Raw genomic sequence first — 19,859 nt, forward strand, 5'->3', positions numbered from 1 at the left:
TTGCCGTCCCCACGAGTTGTGCGTCAATCCTCTTTATGTCAAAGTTCCTCCACTGCTTCTGCCTCCTCAACCTCCTCTCGGTCTTCCACCTGCACCCAAAGCCTGTCTGGTCATGCCACAAGCTTTCTAACTGCGCAGAAGGGATCCTGCACACCTCCTTACTATGCTGGCAGTAGGGCTCAACGTCATCAGGCGGTTTTTACATTGAAATGTCTGGGAAATGTGAGTCACACAGCTGAGGAGTTGTGGTCAGCTCTGGAGAACCAATTTCATGAATGGTTGTCTCCACTGGACCTGAAACCAGGGAAGGCCGTGTGCGACAATGCTGCAAACCTGGGTGCGGCCCTTCGCCGGGGCAATGTCACACACGTGCCTTGTATGGCTCACATGTTGAACCTGGTTGTCCAGCAATTTTTAGCCCACTATCCCAGACTAGATGGCCTTCTGCAGAGGGCACGGTCGCTGTGTGCTCACTTCCGCCGTTCGCATCCCGCAGCTCAGCGACTTACATCTCTACAGAAGTCGTTGGGCCTGCCACTTCACCGGCTAAAATGCGATGTGCCTACCCGGTGGAATTCAACTCTGCACATGTTGCAGCGACTGTGGCAGCACCGACAAGCCCTGGTGCAATACGTTCTGACGTATAGCCTGGGCCAACGAGATTCAGAGCTGGGGCAAATCACGCTGGAGGAGTGGTCTCAGATCAGGGACCTATGCACCCTTCTGCACAGTTTTGAAATGGCGACGAAGATGTTTAGTGCTGACGATCCCATTATCAGCATGACTATTCCGGTGATTTACATGCTGGAGCACATGTTAAACAGAATTCGGAGTCAGGTGGTGGCACAAGAGGAGGTGGAGGCAGTAGAGGAGGAGGAGTTGTATGCGGAAGGGCTAACATCTGCAAGGTCCAGACGGTCGGCAGCACCAAGGCGGCAGGCATGTGAGGGTGGGGGAGATGATTTTACCAGGGCGCATGGTAGCAGCCAAACTAGTGAGGAAGGTGCAGGAGCCCAGGAAGAAGTGAAGGACGAACTGATGGAAGACTCATCAGATGAGGGAGACCTTGATCACATTTCTGTTGTGCGAGGTTGGGGGGAGAGAACAGAGGAAGGAAGCATGATTGTTACCTCGCCACCAACACAACAGGGACTTGGTGCTCCTGGATGCGCAACACACATGAGTGCCTTCTTGCTGCACTACCTGCAACATGACCCTCGAATTGTGAGAATTAGAAATAATCCTGACTACTGGGTTGCCACACTGTTAGATCCCCGGTACAAAAGTAAATTTGCAGAAATTATTCCTGCCATAGAAAGGGATGCACGCATGCAGGAGTATCAGCAGAGACTGTTGCAGAATCTTACATGTGCTTTTCCACAAAATACCAGTGGTGCACGTAGTGAATCTCACAGTTCCAACTTGCCAACCGTGGGACCGTCAAGTGTTCAGCACTCAAACCGTAACAGAACCACAGTATCTGCTGGTAACATCAATTTTGCGGAATCATTTCACCACTTTTTTAGCCCATCCTTTGCAAGGCCACAGGAGACAAGAAGTCTGACACATAGTCAACGCCTAGAGACGATGGTACAGGAGTATCTCCAAGTAAACATTGAAGCCACGACTGTGTCACTGGACCCTTGCTCTTTTTGGGCTTCCAATCTGGATAAATGGCCGGAGCTAGCCACTTACGCCTTGGAGATCTTGTCATGCCCCGCAGCCAGCGTTCTGTCTGAACGTGTGTTCAGCGCTGCTGGTGGTGTGCTGACAGATAAGCGCACGCGGCTCTCCACTGATAATGTAGACAGACTCACGTTCATAAAGATGAACAAATCATGGATCCGAAACGACTTTTCTACCCCTGTGTCATCCTGGGGAGAGTAAAAGCTTGATGATTGGTTAAAATCACCCTACCAACCGTTTTAAGCTTTCAAATTACTAATCATGTTTATCTGTATCTTGACTGGAAAATAATTTGGGCTTTGTAGCAGTGTGCAGCACTGATCCTATTAGGCCATCTATAATAAGCTTCACCAGATTTAAAATTAAAAATAATTTTTAGCTGCATCTAGCCCGGAAAATAATTTTGGGGCTCCGAGATGCGCAAGACACATAAGTGCCTTCTTGCTGCACTACCTGCAGCATGACCCTCATATTGTCAGAATTCGAAGTAATCATGACTACTGGGTTGCCACACTCTTAGATCCCCCAAACTTTTCGATCAACCTTTTCATTTTAATAAAGACCAAAAAAATGGTCATTTTTGAAATTATAAGCATTAGCAGGTTGTTAGAAACTGAAATCAAACAGTTTTCAACTCAAAACTTTATTCTAGGTGATGTTACATTTTCACATAGGACCCCTTGTTCGAAAGGAGCTTCTGAACTCTCTCGTCCATTGAATTTGTCAGGTTTTGGATGGTTTCTGCTTCAATTGTTTTGCATGAGGACAGAATACCCTCCCAGAGCTGTTGCTTAGATGTGAACTGCCTCCCGCCATCATAGACACTCCTTTTAATGATGCTCCAAAGGTTCTGAATGGGGTAGAGGTCAGGGGAGCATGGGGGTCACACCATAAGTTTGTCCCCTTTTATGCCCATATCAGCCAGAGATGCAGATGTTTTATGTGCAGCATGAGATGGTGCATTATCATGCAGAAAAATGATCTTGCTGTGAAATACACGGTTCTTCTTCTTGAACCATGGCAGGAAGTGCTGTTTGAGAAAATCCACATACATTATGGAGTTCATCTTTAGCGCCTTCAGGGATCCTAAAGGGGCCGACAATCTCTCTCCCCATGATTCCAGCCCAAAACATTACTCCACCTCCTCCTTGTTGGCGCTGTAGCCGTGTTTGCGTGGGGTGTCCATCAACCAGCCATCCTCCACTCCATTCATCTGGACCATCGAGCGCTGCACGGCACTCATCCGTGAACAAAACAGTTTTGAAATCAGTCTTCATGTAATGTTTGGCCCACTGGAGCCGTTTCTGCTTGTGTGAAGTGGATAGAGGAGGTCGACAGGATGGCATATGCACAGCTGCAAACCTCTGAAGGACCCTGCATCTTGTTGTTCGGGGGACGTTGGAGGCACAAGCAGCTTCAAAAACTTGTCTGCTGCTATGACAAGGCTTTTTTGCCGCTGCTCTTTCAACCTGACGTAATTGCCTGTAGGAAAGAGTCCTCAATTTGCCCTTATCAGCACGCACACGTGTGTACTGTGAATCAGCTACATACTTCTTGATTGCCAAGACACTTCATCCTGATCATCGCACAATGTTGATTGTAGTCATGCCTTGACCTAAACACTCCACAGTTTGTTGCTTCTCAGCAGCCGACACATCCTTTTTCTTTCCCATTTTGGCAGAAAATGTAGGCTGCTTAATAATGTGAGAGAGCCTTCTTAAGTAGTCTTGCCTTTCATTGGACACACCTGCCAAACTAATTAGCACAGGTGTCTGCAATTGCTTACAGTGATATAAAGAGCCCTGACACACATCACCATCAATGAGTTTAACTGACAAACAAACAAATTCTTCCCTTATCACTCCTAAACACTTTTTGCATAATAATTTGGAACGCGGTGTACATGTGCTTTTCCACAAAACACCAGTGGTTCACGTAGTGAATCTTACAGTTCTAACTTGCCAACCGTGGTCTGTATGGAATTGTTCAATAAAGGGCCCAAAATTAAGATAACATAGATGGGAGAGGTCTCTATGAATAGGAATTCCTAAGTATTTGATACCCTGTGAGGGCCAGGCAAAGGGAAATTTGGACTGGATGGAATCCTATATGGATTTAGGGAGGGAGACATCGATGGCCTCAGACTTCGCTGCATTGATTTTAAAATTTTACCATGTAACAAAGTGATCTATTTCAGCCATAACAGCAGGGATGGATATATGTGATTGAGTGATATATACTAGGACATCATCAGCAAATAGAGAGCACTTGTACTCGGTGCCTCCCACCTCAATCCACCTAATATTGGGGTTATGGCGAATTGATGAGAGCAGGTGCTCCGTCACTAGGATGTATAAGAGAGGGGACAGAGGACATCCCTGCCTTGTCCCATTGGTGATTGTGAAAGGTGATGAAAATGTTCTGACGCACCCCATGGGCCTTGGGACACCCGGAGCCGGACCCTTTTTGGTGGATGCTGGTGGTTGTAGTCTTCGTGGCGGCGATCCGGTTCCGTGGCTCAGGGCGGTCAAACCAGTGGCGGAACTATTTATGTGGTTTTGATGTTTAAATGTCCGACTACGCCACCCGTGGATTGCGGTCAGAGTGAACCGCCGCTACAGGGCAGACCGCTAAGGCTGGTGTTGTGGGTGCAGCAGAGCGTAGCATAACTCCCCACGGGAGGAGTATAGCCTCAGGGCAGTGTATGCGGAGGATGGGGGTGATGGTGCAGGGCAGCAGCAGTAACGACACGGAGTCAGTGATGCAGTTCAGGGCCTTTACTCACAGTTCTTATTATCCAGACCACGTCTGCAGGTAACGGCTGCCCACGTCGTACTGTGCTCACCAGGTGAGGGGCTCAGACAACTCCCAGATAACTTTGGAGCGCTTCACAGGACCCCCTTTGTGTGTCCTTTGTCTGGCCTTTCTTACCAACACTTCTGTCCGGCTGCCTCGGGCCTCCTCTTGGTAAACTTGGCGCCAGTTTCCCTGACCCTATGTGGTGCCTTCCTAGCGGGTGGAGCAAGGGGCTGCGCCACATAAAATGTCAGAGCCTCCGGTTTCTAGCTGAGGGTCGTTTCCTGCCTCCACTAGTTCGGGGACCGGTCTCCCCCTTTGGCCTGACCCCTCCACGCAGGTGGATTCGGGCGTGCGGTGGCGACTCGCCCGTCCGCACCCCTGGGATCCCTTCATTCCTCGTTCCTGGAGCCTTCTCCGCTCCTCTTCCTTCCTTCTCCCTCTTGCAGGCCTGGGCCTCTGTTACTAGGCCCGCCTCCAGAGCAGAGCTCATGCAGAGCCCCTGCTCCCTGCCACTTCTGCTCAGACTTCTCTGCACTGAACTAAGATGGTGCCCACCTTTTATACTCCCTTGTCAATGCACCCAGGACCTGCTTCCTCCCTGCTCCTGCACTGCAGGGTTCCCCTTCCTCAGTGTTCCCTCCCCCCACTCCAGCCAGGGACAGGGACTGTCGTGCCCATCTCAGGGGCATATTGGTCGCCCTGCCCCACGGCAATGTGGTGTAATGCATGCAGGTGTCGGGTCCTGATCCACACTCCATCCTTATCTGAGAGTGAGATATCACACCTCTGGGTGAGGTGCAATACGTCTGTAGCAACCGAGCCCTCGGTGCTACAGTTCCATTTATCTTCAGCCTAGGTGACGTATTGTGATACAGGGCCGTGATTTTGGCTATAAAAGGGTCCCCTAGACCCCTACCCCAAGCTTTTTAAGAGAATCATATATGGCGTGCCAGGAGACTCTATGGAATGCTTTCTCAGCATCCAACGAGAGTATCTACTTACAAATTTTTAACTGCATCTAGCCCAGGAAATACTTTGTGCCTAGTAGCAGTGTCTGCTAGTCAGCGGATTATCCCAGCTGTTAAGCAAGCTACACCACCTGTAGTTTGGACACTTAATTTTTTTAAAGGAAATGCTTCGGGACCACGGGATACTCAGTGAAGAGCATCAGGAGGCACCCCAAGGCATAGGGGCTGGGACTGGCACTAGGATGCCTTGCGGTGGACAGCCGAGCTCGATCCTTATAAAAGCTTTTTAACTGCAGCAGCTTTAGTGGACGCTACTGGAGCTGGAATTACGCGGCTGCTGGCATGAGACTTGCCCTCCAATAGATCCTTGTAAATGGATTTAAAGTGTATTCATTCAAATTAGAGGGACAATTTAAATTAAAAAGCTTAGAGCTGCCTCCACCACAGGGGGGCTCTCTCGACCCACCAGCGGACAGGCACCAGTATTGGGAGAGGGGGGCTGGCCGTCAGGGTTCACCGCGGCTCTGGCACAAACCCGGCGAAACGGAGGTGGCACGGGCAGGAGCGGACTGGCCGTCTCGGCTTCTCACATTTTGGATTTTAGAAGGGCATGACATGCCTATATCTGTGTCTCCCCCTCCTTTTACTCCTCCACCTCTTTTCTTTTCGCATGACTATATGTACTTGTCACTTTTCCATGTGTTAGTTGTGTCTTCTGAGCAGTTTGTCAGCTTTTGGACACCTTTGAAGGTGTTTTCTATGTGTTTCTATGTGTTTTTGTTTGCCTGCCATTGGTTTTAACGGTGTTCGAAGGTGTTCGACGAACAGTTCGACGAACAGTTCGGCGAACACACGGGTGTTCGACGAACCGAACCGAACTCGAACACTACGGGGGTGGCTCAACACTAGACGTTACTTCTTCCTTTTTGTTCCTCTCATCTAAGTAGTGATGGTTTGTGCTATAATAGAGGACCCTTGAGCACACTTCAATAAATAACACAAGCGCAGTACAACTAGCTCAGCGGCTGAACATATAAGCAGCTTGTATCCAACTACAAAGCTCACTGTACTGTGTTGATGTGATTTATTGAGGTGAGTCCAAAGGTGTTGAATTATAGCACAAACCGTCACTCCTTAGATGAAAGGCAGGGAGGAGTAATGCTATCAGTATAAGATAGCTTCTGCCAGTGGCATCAGTAAGTGTCACATTCACTTATCCTTTCCCAGTCTATGGAATCAATTCCATAGCAGCTAAAGCTCCTCTACATGGTCGGGCAGAAGCCTTACATAAGATGCAGCAAGATCAGTTTATCTCTATATAGCTATTTAAAAAATATACATCCAATTATTAAAATGATTAATTTTCCATTATTTACCAATTAAACACCACTTTTTCTCATGGGATAACCCCTTTAAAATTAATTATAATATCCTAAATAGAGGGAAATTATGTTTTCAAATATAAATGGTTTAGTGTTACATTAGTTGAAAAAAATCTTGGCATTTCTTTTCTTTTTGTTTCAACAAACTCATATCTTTCCAACATAATCTTCAGTACATTCACTCATTTACTCAGCTCCCTTACAACTCTCCATCTACTAGCTTGCCATTGCCCATGAGAGTTAGTGCTTTTATTGATAAGTGCTAGAGGTCAAATAATCCAATATTCTATGTTTCTGATAATGCAGTTTTCTACAGAAATGAAAAATGTTATCCACCAAACTTTCCATTCCCAATTACTTTTCATCTGAGTTTATCTTTCAGATGAGCAGCTGTTTCTTAAGATAAGTGCTTAAAGCAAATGCTCCTGACGTGAATGAAAAGATAAAGGAACTATTTGCATCAGGTGATGTGTCCCATTGTTTAATTTACTAGTGTGAAGATATAGGTCCAGATAGTTGATGCACCTTTCATTACATGACTGATAGAACAGGAAGCAGGATCTCCTTCTATCTTATCCTAATGGATTACTGCAAGATGCTGTTAATGGAAATATTTGGAGAACTTTTATTATCATCCACCTCAGGCTAGTGAAAGTAAACTAGCCTTCACATGAAATCATCATTTGATCTTTGCCCAAATCAGCTTTGGGTTAATTGCTGGGCAGTATAAAAAACTGACCTCAATTATCCTTCATAATCAGGGAAATTTTTACTGTGTTCATTACCTCCAGCATGTATCGGATGCATTTCCACTGTATGAATATCAATGCCTATACCCAGAACAATAAAGTGTAGCCATAATGAATGTAATATATATTTACTTGTATTATTCTGTACAAATAAAACAGAGACAATTGATAAATCAGGTTTGTTGTAAATATAAAAAATAAATTTTTAGGTACCTTTCCCATCTACAGCATTAACTCTGTGGCCTCGGGAACAACACATTGTTTGGTATCTGTGTCTATGATGTTGAATTTTTGATCCGCTGAAGTCCCCTGATAAACCCCAGCAATCAGTGGGGAGAAATGCATTGGGATGGGACAATGCCCCATCGATGCGATAAGTGCCTAAAAATTTCTTCTTGAGCATGTATATTGCGTGTATATAATTATCTACCCTCAAGTTTATATATAAAAAAGAGGGGTGAAACATTGAACCTGTTAGGGTTCTTTCCTTGGGCCATGGGCTTGTGCAATACTCTATTGGAATAAATACTGTTATTAGGTACATAGAAGTGTATATACTATCTGTGATTTATTAGACACCTAACTATGGTTCATTAATGCTACTATATATAGCACTATTTGAGAGTCAGACTATTAAAATTAATCTATACCAGCATACTTTATGCAAGTGGTGTCAGTATTACTGTATTCATCTAGACAATAGAGCTGGTTGTCTTAAGTTTTGGACTCATGTCCAGTGGCCTTGGGAAGGTGCAATATATACCTTTTGAGTTATTTGTTGGCATGTGTATTTTATATTTTTGTGATTGGGTATATAATACGGCCAATGAGGGCCAGTTGACGTTGAGCGAGGGTGCCACTTCTCATATTTAGGGTGGCAACCACTGCTGCAAGGTAGGGTGAGCATACTTTGGGTGATCATAGGAATATTTAAACTGTAATATTGAATCCCTAAAAACACCTCCCGATATACATATCATCTCGTTGTACAGTATTTTATCCGTATTTGGGAGTGTTTATCTATATTGTGGTATTTTAAAGTAATTAATAAAAGATTATTTGTTTTAGGGGATTTTTTCTTTTTGGTTTAGTTGTAAATATACAATTTCTCTAAAAATGCATGTAGAAGTTATTTTTGTCAAAATTACAGATACCATAATGGAACCTGATTATAAGTCATGGTGGTTTATTTTGCATTGTAACTTACATTATAAATTCTGGCAAACTTAAAGAGGGCTTGATGCCAAGTTAAAAGTGGCCTCTCCTTTTTTTTTTCGCTGCTCCTTTGAGTACACCATTTTTTGTTTGTTTGTTTTTTAAAATCTTACAGATGGTTCCAGAGATATTGGCCTTTTAATTTAGTGCTAATTTTTATGGTCTTTTACCAAGGTGGCATTACTCACAGGGTAATGATGAAACCTGGACCATAAAGAACCAAGACAAAAGAAGAATCAATGCCTTTGAAATGTGGTGCTGTAGGATGTTATCAATATTATGGATGGCAAGAAGAACAAATAAATTAATTTTGGAACAAATCAAGGCAGACATGTCGCTCGAAGTAAGAATCACCAAGCTCTGACTTGCCTACTTTGGATACATCATACAAAGAGATCAATCACCGGAGAAGGACATCATGGTCAGAAGAATAGAAGGAACAAGACAAAGAGGAAGACCAGCAACATGATGGCTTAGTACTATAAAATAATGGCGGAGAAGACCCTGGTGGACCTATCTAGGCTTGAACAAGATTGATTTTCCTACAGATCACAGACCATTCATCCATCATGTCGTCATGTCTTAAAATCAAGCTGAAGGCCATTAAAAAAATAATAATAATGCAGAACAGCAAGACACAAACCTAGAGAATCCTGTGAGTAATTCACCCTTGGTAAAGACCATAAAATTTTAGCACTAATTAAAAAGATGCATATTTCTGGGACTGTATAGACAGTTAAAAAATGGAATACTAAGGGGAGCAGTGGAAATAAAAGCAAAAATAGCAAAAACTGGCCCCTTTTGACCTGGTGACAAGTCCTCTGAAGTCATGTTTCTTTATATTTGTCCTTGCTTTGCTAACTATATTATTTTGCTTACATATACAATGTGTAAAAAATACCACAAAATATAAGCAAGGAACTTTACAAACTGACATTTTTACTCAAAAACTGAGCTGGGCTGTAATACCAGATATCACACACAACTTGTAGACAAGAGTAGCATTATTTCTGTTTTCGGATCCTGTTTTCTAATGTCATACAACTGCATTCAAGAAGTTACTTAAAATTGTTTAAACCCTTACCAACATAGGATGCAATAGTCATATGCCTGATTGCTTGTGTTCAACCATTTAAATACCGCTGTCAATCTCTTACTGTGGCATTTACATGGACTGATTACCAGTGTGTATTCACCGCTTGCCTCCACCAATGCGATTTTTGGATGCCAGTGGGTTGACTGCTGAAGGCCATTTTGGTCTCCCTATAAATCCCAGTCTAAAGCTGGCTTTCAAAGGAGAACATCATTATCTCTACATGCTGCAGTACTGCAGTTTTACAACTCACAAAACAAACGATCAAACGTTTGCATGTTCAAGTCCTCTTAGGAACTAAAAATTAAAGTAAACAATAAAAAAAGGCTTAAAAGTATTGAAAAAAAACTAAAAATCTAAAAGATTGAATCACTTCCTTTCTACTCTTAGAAAATAAATAAACATTTTTGTTATTGCTGCATCCAAGTTCTCAAGTTATAAAATTAATTCACTTATATAGGAAACGGCATAAAAATAATAAGGTTTAACATTTTTTGGTTTAATCACTCTCCTAAAAAATGAAATAAAAATAATAACAAAAAATGACCTAAATATCATATGTACCCCATAATGGTATTAATAAAAACATCAGATTGGCATGCATAAAACTCAGGTACGCCAATGGAAAAATAAAACAATTATGGGTTTCAGAAAATGACAACATAAAACAAATTTTCATGCTTGCAAATTTTTATTATTTTCACCATTTATTCAAATTTTGTATCAAAGTAATCATGACCATGATGGCATAAAAATCATGATCCTAGTTAACTCTAACAACTTTATGAACATTGTGAAAATGAAACCCAAAAACAAGGCCAAAATTGCATTTTTTCCACCATTTCTTGGAAATTATTCCTGATTTCCAGTACATTGTATAGCAAAATAAATCGTCATATAAATCTTTCAACTCGTCGAACAAAGAAATCAAAGCTTTATACAGTTATGTTGACAAAAAAATGTAAAAATGTCTCAATCTTGGAAGAAGGAGAAAAAAAAGGAGCAAAAATGAAAGTAGGATAAGACAGGAACGGGCTAATATTGTATATAACAATGTTTGTCTATAATATAAATATAAAATCAAAGGTGAGTTTACTTTACTTTTTATATGGGACTGCATTTAATATCTCTAAATTCCTTTGTTTGATCCCTTTCATTGGTATTGAGATTAAACTGACATAATAAGAATTTGTGACATCAAATAAAGTGAAAGTCGATATATGCCATTTCAAGCATTAATATAGGAATGAATAACATCAATCAATATAGGAATGAAAGACCGCAGGCAATATTATACAATAATCAGCCACAAATGGAAAAACCATTGGACAATAGTAACTCATTATTATTTTATAAAAGATCCTTAGAATTGTAGCTCTTAAATCCAGCCTTTTTGTATCCTTGTGGCTTTGTATTTATATAAGAGGATTACATTTAATGGCATGCTTCTTCTAATGTTTTAGGAAATCTAATTTAAGAAGATTGACTGCAAATGTGACATGGTCACATCCACAACGGCTTTGTCATACTATATTTATAGTGTTTCTGGTCTTGTCACAAGTGGTGCTGTTTATCTTTCTTCTGACTGAACACATGGATGTGAAAAAATGTAAAACAGAATATACTACCATGCAAAACAATGGAAAAAATGGTGAGTAATCTCATTTGTGCTACTCACAATTACTGGATCGACCATACCAGGGGATAATTGGAATTCATTAGGCCCCATAGCAAACTTCTGAGTAGCTGTTCAGCCCTGTTGAATAAAAACTAAACTGCATTAAACAACAACATATCTGAGTGTAGACCCCTCAGCTCCCAGTCTCCATACTGTCTGACATAGGTTTACACCCATTGATATCCGAAAGAGGCAGCAGAAATTCAACCTGTGAATTGCACATAGTACAATATGTTATCTTTGCATGTGAATCAGTGATATTGTCTGGTGTTTTTGTCATTCAAAGTGCATGTTGTGTGTGTGAATATATAGATAGATAGATAGATAGATAGATAGATAGATAGATAGATAGATAGATAGATAGATCTATATACACTGCTCAAAAAAAAAAAGGGAACACTTAAAACAACAGAATATAACTCCAAGTAAATCAAACTTCTGTGAAATCAAACTGTCCACTTAGGAAGCAACACTGATTGACAATCAATTTCACATGCTGTTGTGCAAATGGAATAGACAATAGATGGAAATTATTGGCAATTATCAACACACACACAGTGTTTCTGTAGGTGGGGACCACAGACCACATCTCAGTCCCAATGCTTTCTGGCAGATGTTTTGGTCACTTTTGAATGTTGGTTGTGCTTTTGTGCTTTCACACTCATGGTAGCATGAGATGGACTCTACAACCCACAGAAGTTGCTCAGGTAGTGCAGCTCATCCAGGATGGCATATCAATGCGAGCAGTGACAAGAAGGTTTGCTGTGTCTGTCAGCATAGTGTCCAGAGGCTGGAGGCGCTACCAGGAGACAAGCCAGTACACCAGGAGACGTGGAGGGGGCCGTAGGAGGGCAACAACCCAGCAGCAGGACCGCTACCACCGCCTTTGTGCAAGGAGGAACAGGAGGAGCACTGCCAGAGCTCTGCAAAATGACCTCCAGCTGGCCACAAATGTGCATGTGTCTGCACAAATAGTTAGAAACCAACTCCATGAGGGTGGTATGAGGGCCCGACATCCACATATGGGGGTTGTGTTCACAGCCCAACACCGTGCAGGACGCTTGGCATTTGCCACAGAACACCAGGATTGGCAAAGTCGCCACTGGCGCCCTGTGCTCTTCACAGATGAAAGCAGGGTCACACTGAGCACATGTGACAGACATGACAGAGTCTGGAGACGCTGTGGAGAGCGATCTGCTGCCTGCAACATCCTTCAGCATGACCGGTTTGGCAGTGGGTCAGTAATGGTGTGGGGTGGCATTTCTTTGGAGGGCCGCACAGCCCTCCATGTGCTCGCCAGAGGTAGCCTGACTGCCATTAGGTACCGAGATGAGATCCTCAAACCCCTTGTGAAACCATATGCTGGTGCGGTTGGCCCTGGGTTCCTCCTAATGCAGGACAATGCCAGACCTCATTCAAGATGAAGGCATTGAAGCTATGGACTGGCCAGCCCATTCCCCAGACCTGAATCCGATTGAGCACATCTGGGACATCATGTCTCGCTCCATCCACCATTGCACCACAGACTGTCCAGGAGTTGGCGGATGCTTTAGTCCAGGTCTGGGAGGAGATCCCATAGGAGACCATCCACAACCTCATCAGGAGCATGCCCAGGCATTGTAGGGAGTCATACAGGCATGTGGAGGCCACACACAATACTGAGCCTCATTTTGACTTGTTTTAAGGACATTACATCAAAGTTGGATTAGCCTGTAGTGTGTTTTTCCACTTTAATTTTGGGGGTGACTCCAAATCCAGGCCTCCATTGGTTAATAAATTTGATTTCCATTGATGATTTTCGTGTGATTTTGTTGTCAGTACATTCAACTTTGTACAGAACAAAGTATTCAATGAAAATATTTCATTATTTCAGATCTAGGATGTGTTATTTGAGTGTTCCCTTTACTTTTTTGAGCAGTGTATATCTATATATATATGTGTGTATATACAGTGGGGAAAAAAGTATTTACTCAGACACTAATTGTGCAAGTTCTCCCACTTAAAAAGATGAGAGAGGCCTGTAATTGACATCATAGGTAGACCTCAACTATGAGAGACAAAATGAGAAAACCAATCCTGAAAATCACATTGCCTGATGTGGAAAGATTTTTTTTTTCAAATTTTGGTGGAAAATAAGTATTTGGTCAATTACAAAAGTTCATCGCAATACTTTGTTATATATCCTTTGTTGGCAATGACAGAGGTCAAACGTTTTCTGTAAGTCTTCACAAGGTTGGCACGCACTGTTGCTGGTATGTTGGCCCATTCCTGCATGCAGATCTCCTCTAGAGCAGTGATGTTTTCGGGCTGTCGCTGGGGAACATGGACTTTCAACTCCCTCCAAAGGTTTTCTACAGGGTAGATCTGGAGACTGGCTGGGCCACTCCAGGACCTTGAAATGCTTCTTACGAAGCCACTGCTTCGTTGCCCTGGCAGTGTGCTTGGGATCATTGTCATGCTGAAAGACCCAGTCACGTTTCATCTTCAATGCCCTTGCTGATGGAAGAAGGTTTGCACTCAAAATCTCACGATACATGGCCCCATTCATTCTCTCATGTACACGGATCAGTCATCCTGGTCCCTTGGCAGAGAAACAGCCCCAAACCATGATGTTGCCACCCCCATGCTTCACAGTAGGTATGATGTTTTTTGGATGCAACTCAGCATTCTTTCTCTTCCAAACACGGCGAGTTGTGTTTCTACCAAACTGTTCTACTTTGATTTCATCTGACCATATGACATTCTCCCAATACTCTTCTGGATCATCCAAATGCTATCTAGCAAACTTCAGATGGGCCTGGAAATGTAATGGCTTAAGGAGGGGGATGCGTCTGGCACTGCAGGATTTGAGTCCCTGGTGGCGTAGTGTATTACTGATGGCAGCCTGTGTAACGTTGGTCCCAGCTCTCTGCAGGTCATTCACTAGGTCCTGCCGTGTGGTTCTTGGATTTTTGCTCACCGTTCTTGGGATCATTTTGACCCCACTGGGTGAGATCTTGTGTGGAGCCCCAGATCAAGGGAGATTATCAGTGGTCTTGTATGTCTTCCATTTCTAATTATTGATCCCACAGTTGATTTCTTCACACCAAGCTGCTTGCCTATTGAAGATACATTCTTCCCAGCCTGGTGCAGGGCTACAATTTTGTTTCTGGTGTCCTTTGACAGCTCTTTGATCTTCACCATAGTGGAATTTGGAGTGTGACTGTTTGAGGTTGCGGATAGGTGTCTTTTATACGAATAACAAGTTCAAACAGATGCCAGTACTACAGGTAATGAGTGGAGGACAGAGGAGCCTCTTAAAGAAGAAGTTACAGGTCTGTGAGAGCCAGAAATCTTCCTTGTTTGTAATTGACCAAATACTTATTTTCCACCAAAATTTGAAAAAAAATTCTTTCCATATCAGACAATGTGATTTTCAGGATTTGTTTTCTCATTTTGTCTCTCATAGTTGAGGTCTACCTATGATGTCAATTACAGGCCTCACTCATCTTTTTAAGTGGGAGAACATGCACAATTGATAGCTGACTAAATACTTTTTTCCCCATTCTGTATATATACAGTACAGACCAAAAGTTTGGACACACCTTCTCATTTAAAGATTTTTCTGTATTTTCATGACTTTGAAAATTGTACATTCACACTGAAGGCATCAAAACTATGAATTAACACATTGACTGACCTTCATTTCTTAAAGTAATGATGGCCACTCGTTTTTCTTTACTTAGCTGTTTTTTTCTTGCCATAATACAAATTCTAGCAGTCTATTCAGTAGGACTATCAGCTGTGCATCCACCAGACTTCTGCACAGCATAACTGATGGTTTCAACCCCATTTATAAGGCAAGAAATCCCACTTATTAAACCTGACAGGGCACACCTGTGAAGTGAAAAACATTTCCGGTGACTACCTCTTGAAGCTCATGAAGAGAATGCCAAGAGTGTGCAAAGCAGTCATCAAAGCAAAAGGTGGCTGCTTTGAAGAATCTAGAATATAAGACATATTTTCAGTTGTTTCACACTTTTTTGTTAAGTATATAATTCCACATGTGTTAATCTCCTATGGAGACTATTGAAGCAAGCAACAAGTGAGAAAAAAATGTTTTTAAAAATATTAAAAAAATTAAAAAAATATAAAAGTTTAAATCACCCCCCTTTCGCCCCATTCAAAATAAAATATATATAAAAAAACCTACATAGACATATTTGGTATTCAGAATCGCCCGATCTATCAACATAAAAAAAGAATTAATCCGATCAGTATACGGCGTAACGAGAAAAAAATTCTAAACGCCAGAATTACGTTTTTTGGTCGCCGCAAAATTGCAATAAAATGCAATAACGGACGATCAAAACATCGAATATACCCCAAAATGTTATCATTAAAAATGTCTGCCCGGTGTACAAAAAATAAGCCCTCACTCAGCCCCAGATCCCGAAAAATGGAGACGCTACAGGTCTTAGAAAATGGCGCTATTTTTTATTTTTTTTGTACCAAATTTTTTTTCACCACTTAAATATAAAAGAACCTATACATGTTTGGTGTCTACGAACTAGTAATGACCTGGAGAATAAGAATGGCAGGTCAGTTTTAGCATTCACTGAAAGTGGTAAAAAAAAAAATAAAAAACAACTGTGGTATTGCACTTTTTTTGCAATTTTAGCACACTTGGAATTTTTTTACCGTTTTCCCGTACACGATATGGCAAAACTAGTCATGGCGTTGAAAAGTACAACTCGTCTTACAAAAAATAAGCCCTCACATGACCATATTGACCAAAAATTAAAAACGCTATGGCTCTGGGAACAAGGGGAGCAAAAAACGAAAAAGCAAAAACGGAAAAAGCTCTGGTCCTTAAGGGGTTAAATGAGAAGGTGTGTCCAAACTTTTGGTCTGTACTGTATATATATATATATATATATATATATATATATATATGTATATATATATAAAATATGTGTATGTGTTTTATATAGCACAAGTCATTTTTAATTGATTGCAATCTGTCTCCAGAATATACAACATAATTAGTATTTTAAAGTGAATGTCCTACTTTCAAGGAGTATCTGTGAATCTGGCACCACATTTCCTAATGTATTAGTGATTTCCAGAATTTTGAGATAAGTCAGTGGTAATTCTTGTGTGAATGTTAAATTCTATCAAAAATTCAATGATCGGTGAATTAGTTTCCGAGCAAAAAATATGTGTCTAAAGCCTCATTCAGACATCTGTTTTTCAAGTACATGTTCTAACTGCTTTTCTCACAGACAGAACTTCTACATGTTATAATCAATATAACCTGTGTTTTTTGTGGACCATGTATGCGGCAAAAGATCATGTCCGAGTCACATATTAAAATTATCCAAAATTAACAGGTCCCTAAAGAATCAGTGACAGCACACATCGGCATCTGTGTGCAATCCATGTGATGTATATTTTTTAAATTGTAATGGGTAGGAAAAGCTCTTCAATTTACTTATTTATTATCTTATGTAAAAAACACTAATGAAATCAAACACTGATTAAAATTGGATCCAAATCACTGTTGAAAATCAGACCATTTTTTGCACATTGCACTGATATCTGAATGAGGCCTTAGATAGGGAAATTAGATTGTAAGCTCCATTTGGATGGACATTTATATGTATGTTGATATTGCAGAATATATTGCTATAAAAAAAAACAATAAATGAACACCTATTTTTTTTAGATAAATTAGATCATCTTTATCATACTGACAAAGAAAGTATTCTAAATGGAACACACAAGGTAAGAAGCACTTCATTAACTCCGATGTACTGTACATGTATATTCTGCTCAATAAAGCATGGGAACTGGCTCTGTTACACAGCGAGAACCAGAGTATAATTGATGCAATCAAAGCTAGCCCCAATTTCAACAGCTTAACCCTTTAAATACCACTTTCAAGCATAACAAGAGCATTTATAAGGGTTTAATATTTCGGCTGTCACTTGTGATGATCATTCATCAGGCGATCCTATAGCGAGAAGCAATTGGTTGACATGACATCTGATGGCATTGTAAGGGGGAAGACCGGGGTGTAAGTACTTTCAAAACAAGGGATCCGGAACTGCCGGGGCCGTGCTTCTTGTTGCAGGGGGAAGACAGACTGCGAGACAGGAGACAGGTGACCGGGAAGCTGGGGGTGTGTCCAGGGAGAGAACTGAGGAGTCAGGAAGAGAGTGGAAAAGGAGTTTTTGCGCGGGAAAAGCGGCAGTGGACAGTGGGAGTCAAGCCCGACTAGAGGGAGAAGAGACACAGGATCCCTGGAGCCAAGCAAGTGAGGTGCACTGCTATCGACTAGGAGCTCAGCGTGTCAAACCGGAGACCGCCCGCTGCCGCCAGAAGACAGAGCATTGTTTAGGCGGGGAAGCCGGAAGAAAGCAACACTGGCATCAGCCAGCAACAGCCTTGTGAGGAGCAAGAGTTAGCTAAGTGAAAAAACTGCCGATTACAACTGTGTCGACTCTGCTGCATCTAGCCCAACTGTGGATTGTCAGTTATAGCATATTACCTGCTACTTCCCTTGTTGTCCCCATATATTCCCTGTTACTCCCTGCGTGGAGATTGACCCTGTTACAGTAAATCCCCCTTGTTATTTAACCCTTTACTGGCTGCTCTGTGTTTCTGTGTCACTGCATCTAAAGTACCTGTGTTACATTTGGCGTAGTTGGCAAGATGCAGTCTTTAGACACAGACACTGCAGATCAGTCCATCCTGGGAGCCCCTAGATCTAGCTTGCTGCTGGGGGCCATGCTCAGCAATCTCCCAAAGTTCACCGGGAACAATATGATACTGTGGGACTGGTTTGAGAGAGTTAGGAGTATGTTACGTATGCATCCAATGACCCCAGCTATGCAAGCCGAAATAGCCTTACTGGCCCTGGATGGCGAGGCCCGACAATCCGTGATGTACCGCCCTCCCCATGACCGGGAAACTGTAGAAAAAGTGGTGCGGATATTGGAAGAGATGCATGGGGATCCCACCAATGTAGGAGAGCTGAGGATACGGCTGTTTCACCAAGTGCAGCAGGTGGGGGAGACTGTGACGCAATGTGTTAATGCATTACAGAGGGTGCATGCCTATATCACTAGAAAAGACGACATGGGGAATTTGGGATTGGGCCCCCCTGATGTGATCTTAAGGGACCAATTTATGGCAGGCCCCAGGGATGTGCATCTGAAGCAGGCCTTGCGGAAGCTCTTGCGCGCTAACCCAGGTATGACTTTTCTAGAAGTGGGGGCGGAGGCACGTGTGAGAGAGCAGGAGATGGGGGTGACGGCCCTGGCAGGGATGGTCCGGAGCAATGAGGTACCCACCCTACCTGCAGCTGAACCAGAATGGGCTTGAGAGATGCAAAAGGAGATACAGCAGATGCGGGGTGAATGGTCCAGGCTCAAGAAGACCTGCACCGACACCAAAGATACCCAGATCGATTGCCCCAGTTAGGGAAAGAATTGAATTCAGGCCCCGCCCTGCAGGAGAGTTCCATAGAGAAGTGAGGCAGCCCTACACAGACAGAGACATGACCCGCTTGAAGTGTGGAGGCGCAGGAAATTACGCCAGGGGGTGTGCTAGCCGAGGGCGGCCCCTGTTGCGGCACCCGTTAAGCTAGCGGGCTCCGTGTTTGGGGGACACAGCCCGGAGCCCAAGGAAGGGGAAAGAAAAAGAGGAAGTCCCAAAGACCTAGTTTCTACCAGCCCGACTGTCTGAGCCGAAATGAGCGGTCAGGCTGTTCACTGCCTGATTGACACGGGATCCCAGATAGAACCAACATCGATGGACCAGGAGTCCGGGAGGGTACTTTGTCCATCGATGCTGGGAGGGAGTGTGAGATCACCTTCGCCCAGATTAACGCACCACACTATAACATGGCCACCGTCCAGGGTGGCAATGTTATAGTGCGGTGCGTTAATCTGGGCGAAGGTGATCTCACACTCCCTCCCAGGGCGGAAATAGCCCAGACGAGGATGAAGAAGAATCACCTGCGTCTAGAGAGGGTCCTTTCACAGTTGCCCCAAGCCACGATGTGGATGAAGAAGAATTGTTGATTTGTACCTCCGAGCCCCAGCACTCGATTACCTGCAGTCCCCAGTGCAGGCGGCGAGGGAACACCATCGGTTGAAGCCCCCGGGCAGCCGGCAACTACATTGTGAGTTGCAAGAGTCAGCTAAGTGAAAAAACTGCCGATTACAACCGTGTCGACTCTGCTACATCTAGCCCAACTGTGGATTGTCAGTTATAGCATATTACCTGCTACTTCCCTTGTTG

General features: G+C 43.0%; 1 protein-coding gene across 2 annotated transcripts in view; it reads left to right on the plus strand.

The window, feature by feature from the left end:
* Positions 1–19,859, plus strand: part of LOC141154274 (EF-hand calcium-binding domain-containing protein 14-like) — a 315,751-nt gene that overhangs the window by 73,617 nt on the left and 222,275 nt on the right. For both annotated transcript variants that reach the window (XM_073639921.1, XM_073639930.1), the window contains exons 2-3: positions 11,356–11,543; positions 17,278–17,336. In XM_073639921.1, the coding sequence (XP_073496022.1) occupies positions 11,356–11,543; positions 17,278–17,336 (247 nt within the window). The remainder of the gene's footprint in view (positions 1–11,355; positions 11,544–17,277; positions 17,337–19,859) is intronic.

This window comes from Phyllobates terribilis, unplaced genomic scaffold, assembly GCF_046119375.1.
Source record: "Phyllobates terribilis strain yellow unplaced genomic scaffold, ASM4611937v1 Scaffold_1__5_contigs__length_1240528914, whole genome shotgun sequence".
Classification (NCBI taxonomy): Eukaryota; Metazoa; Chordata; class Amphibia; order Anura; family Dendrobatidae; genus Phyllobates; species Phyllobates terribilis.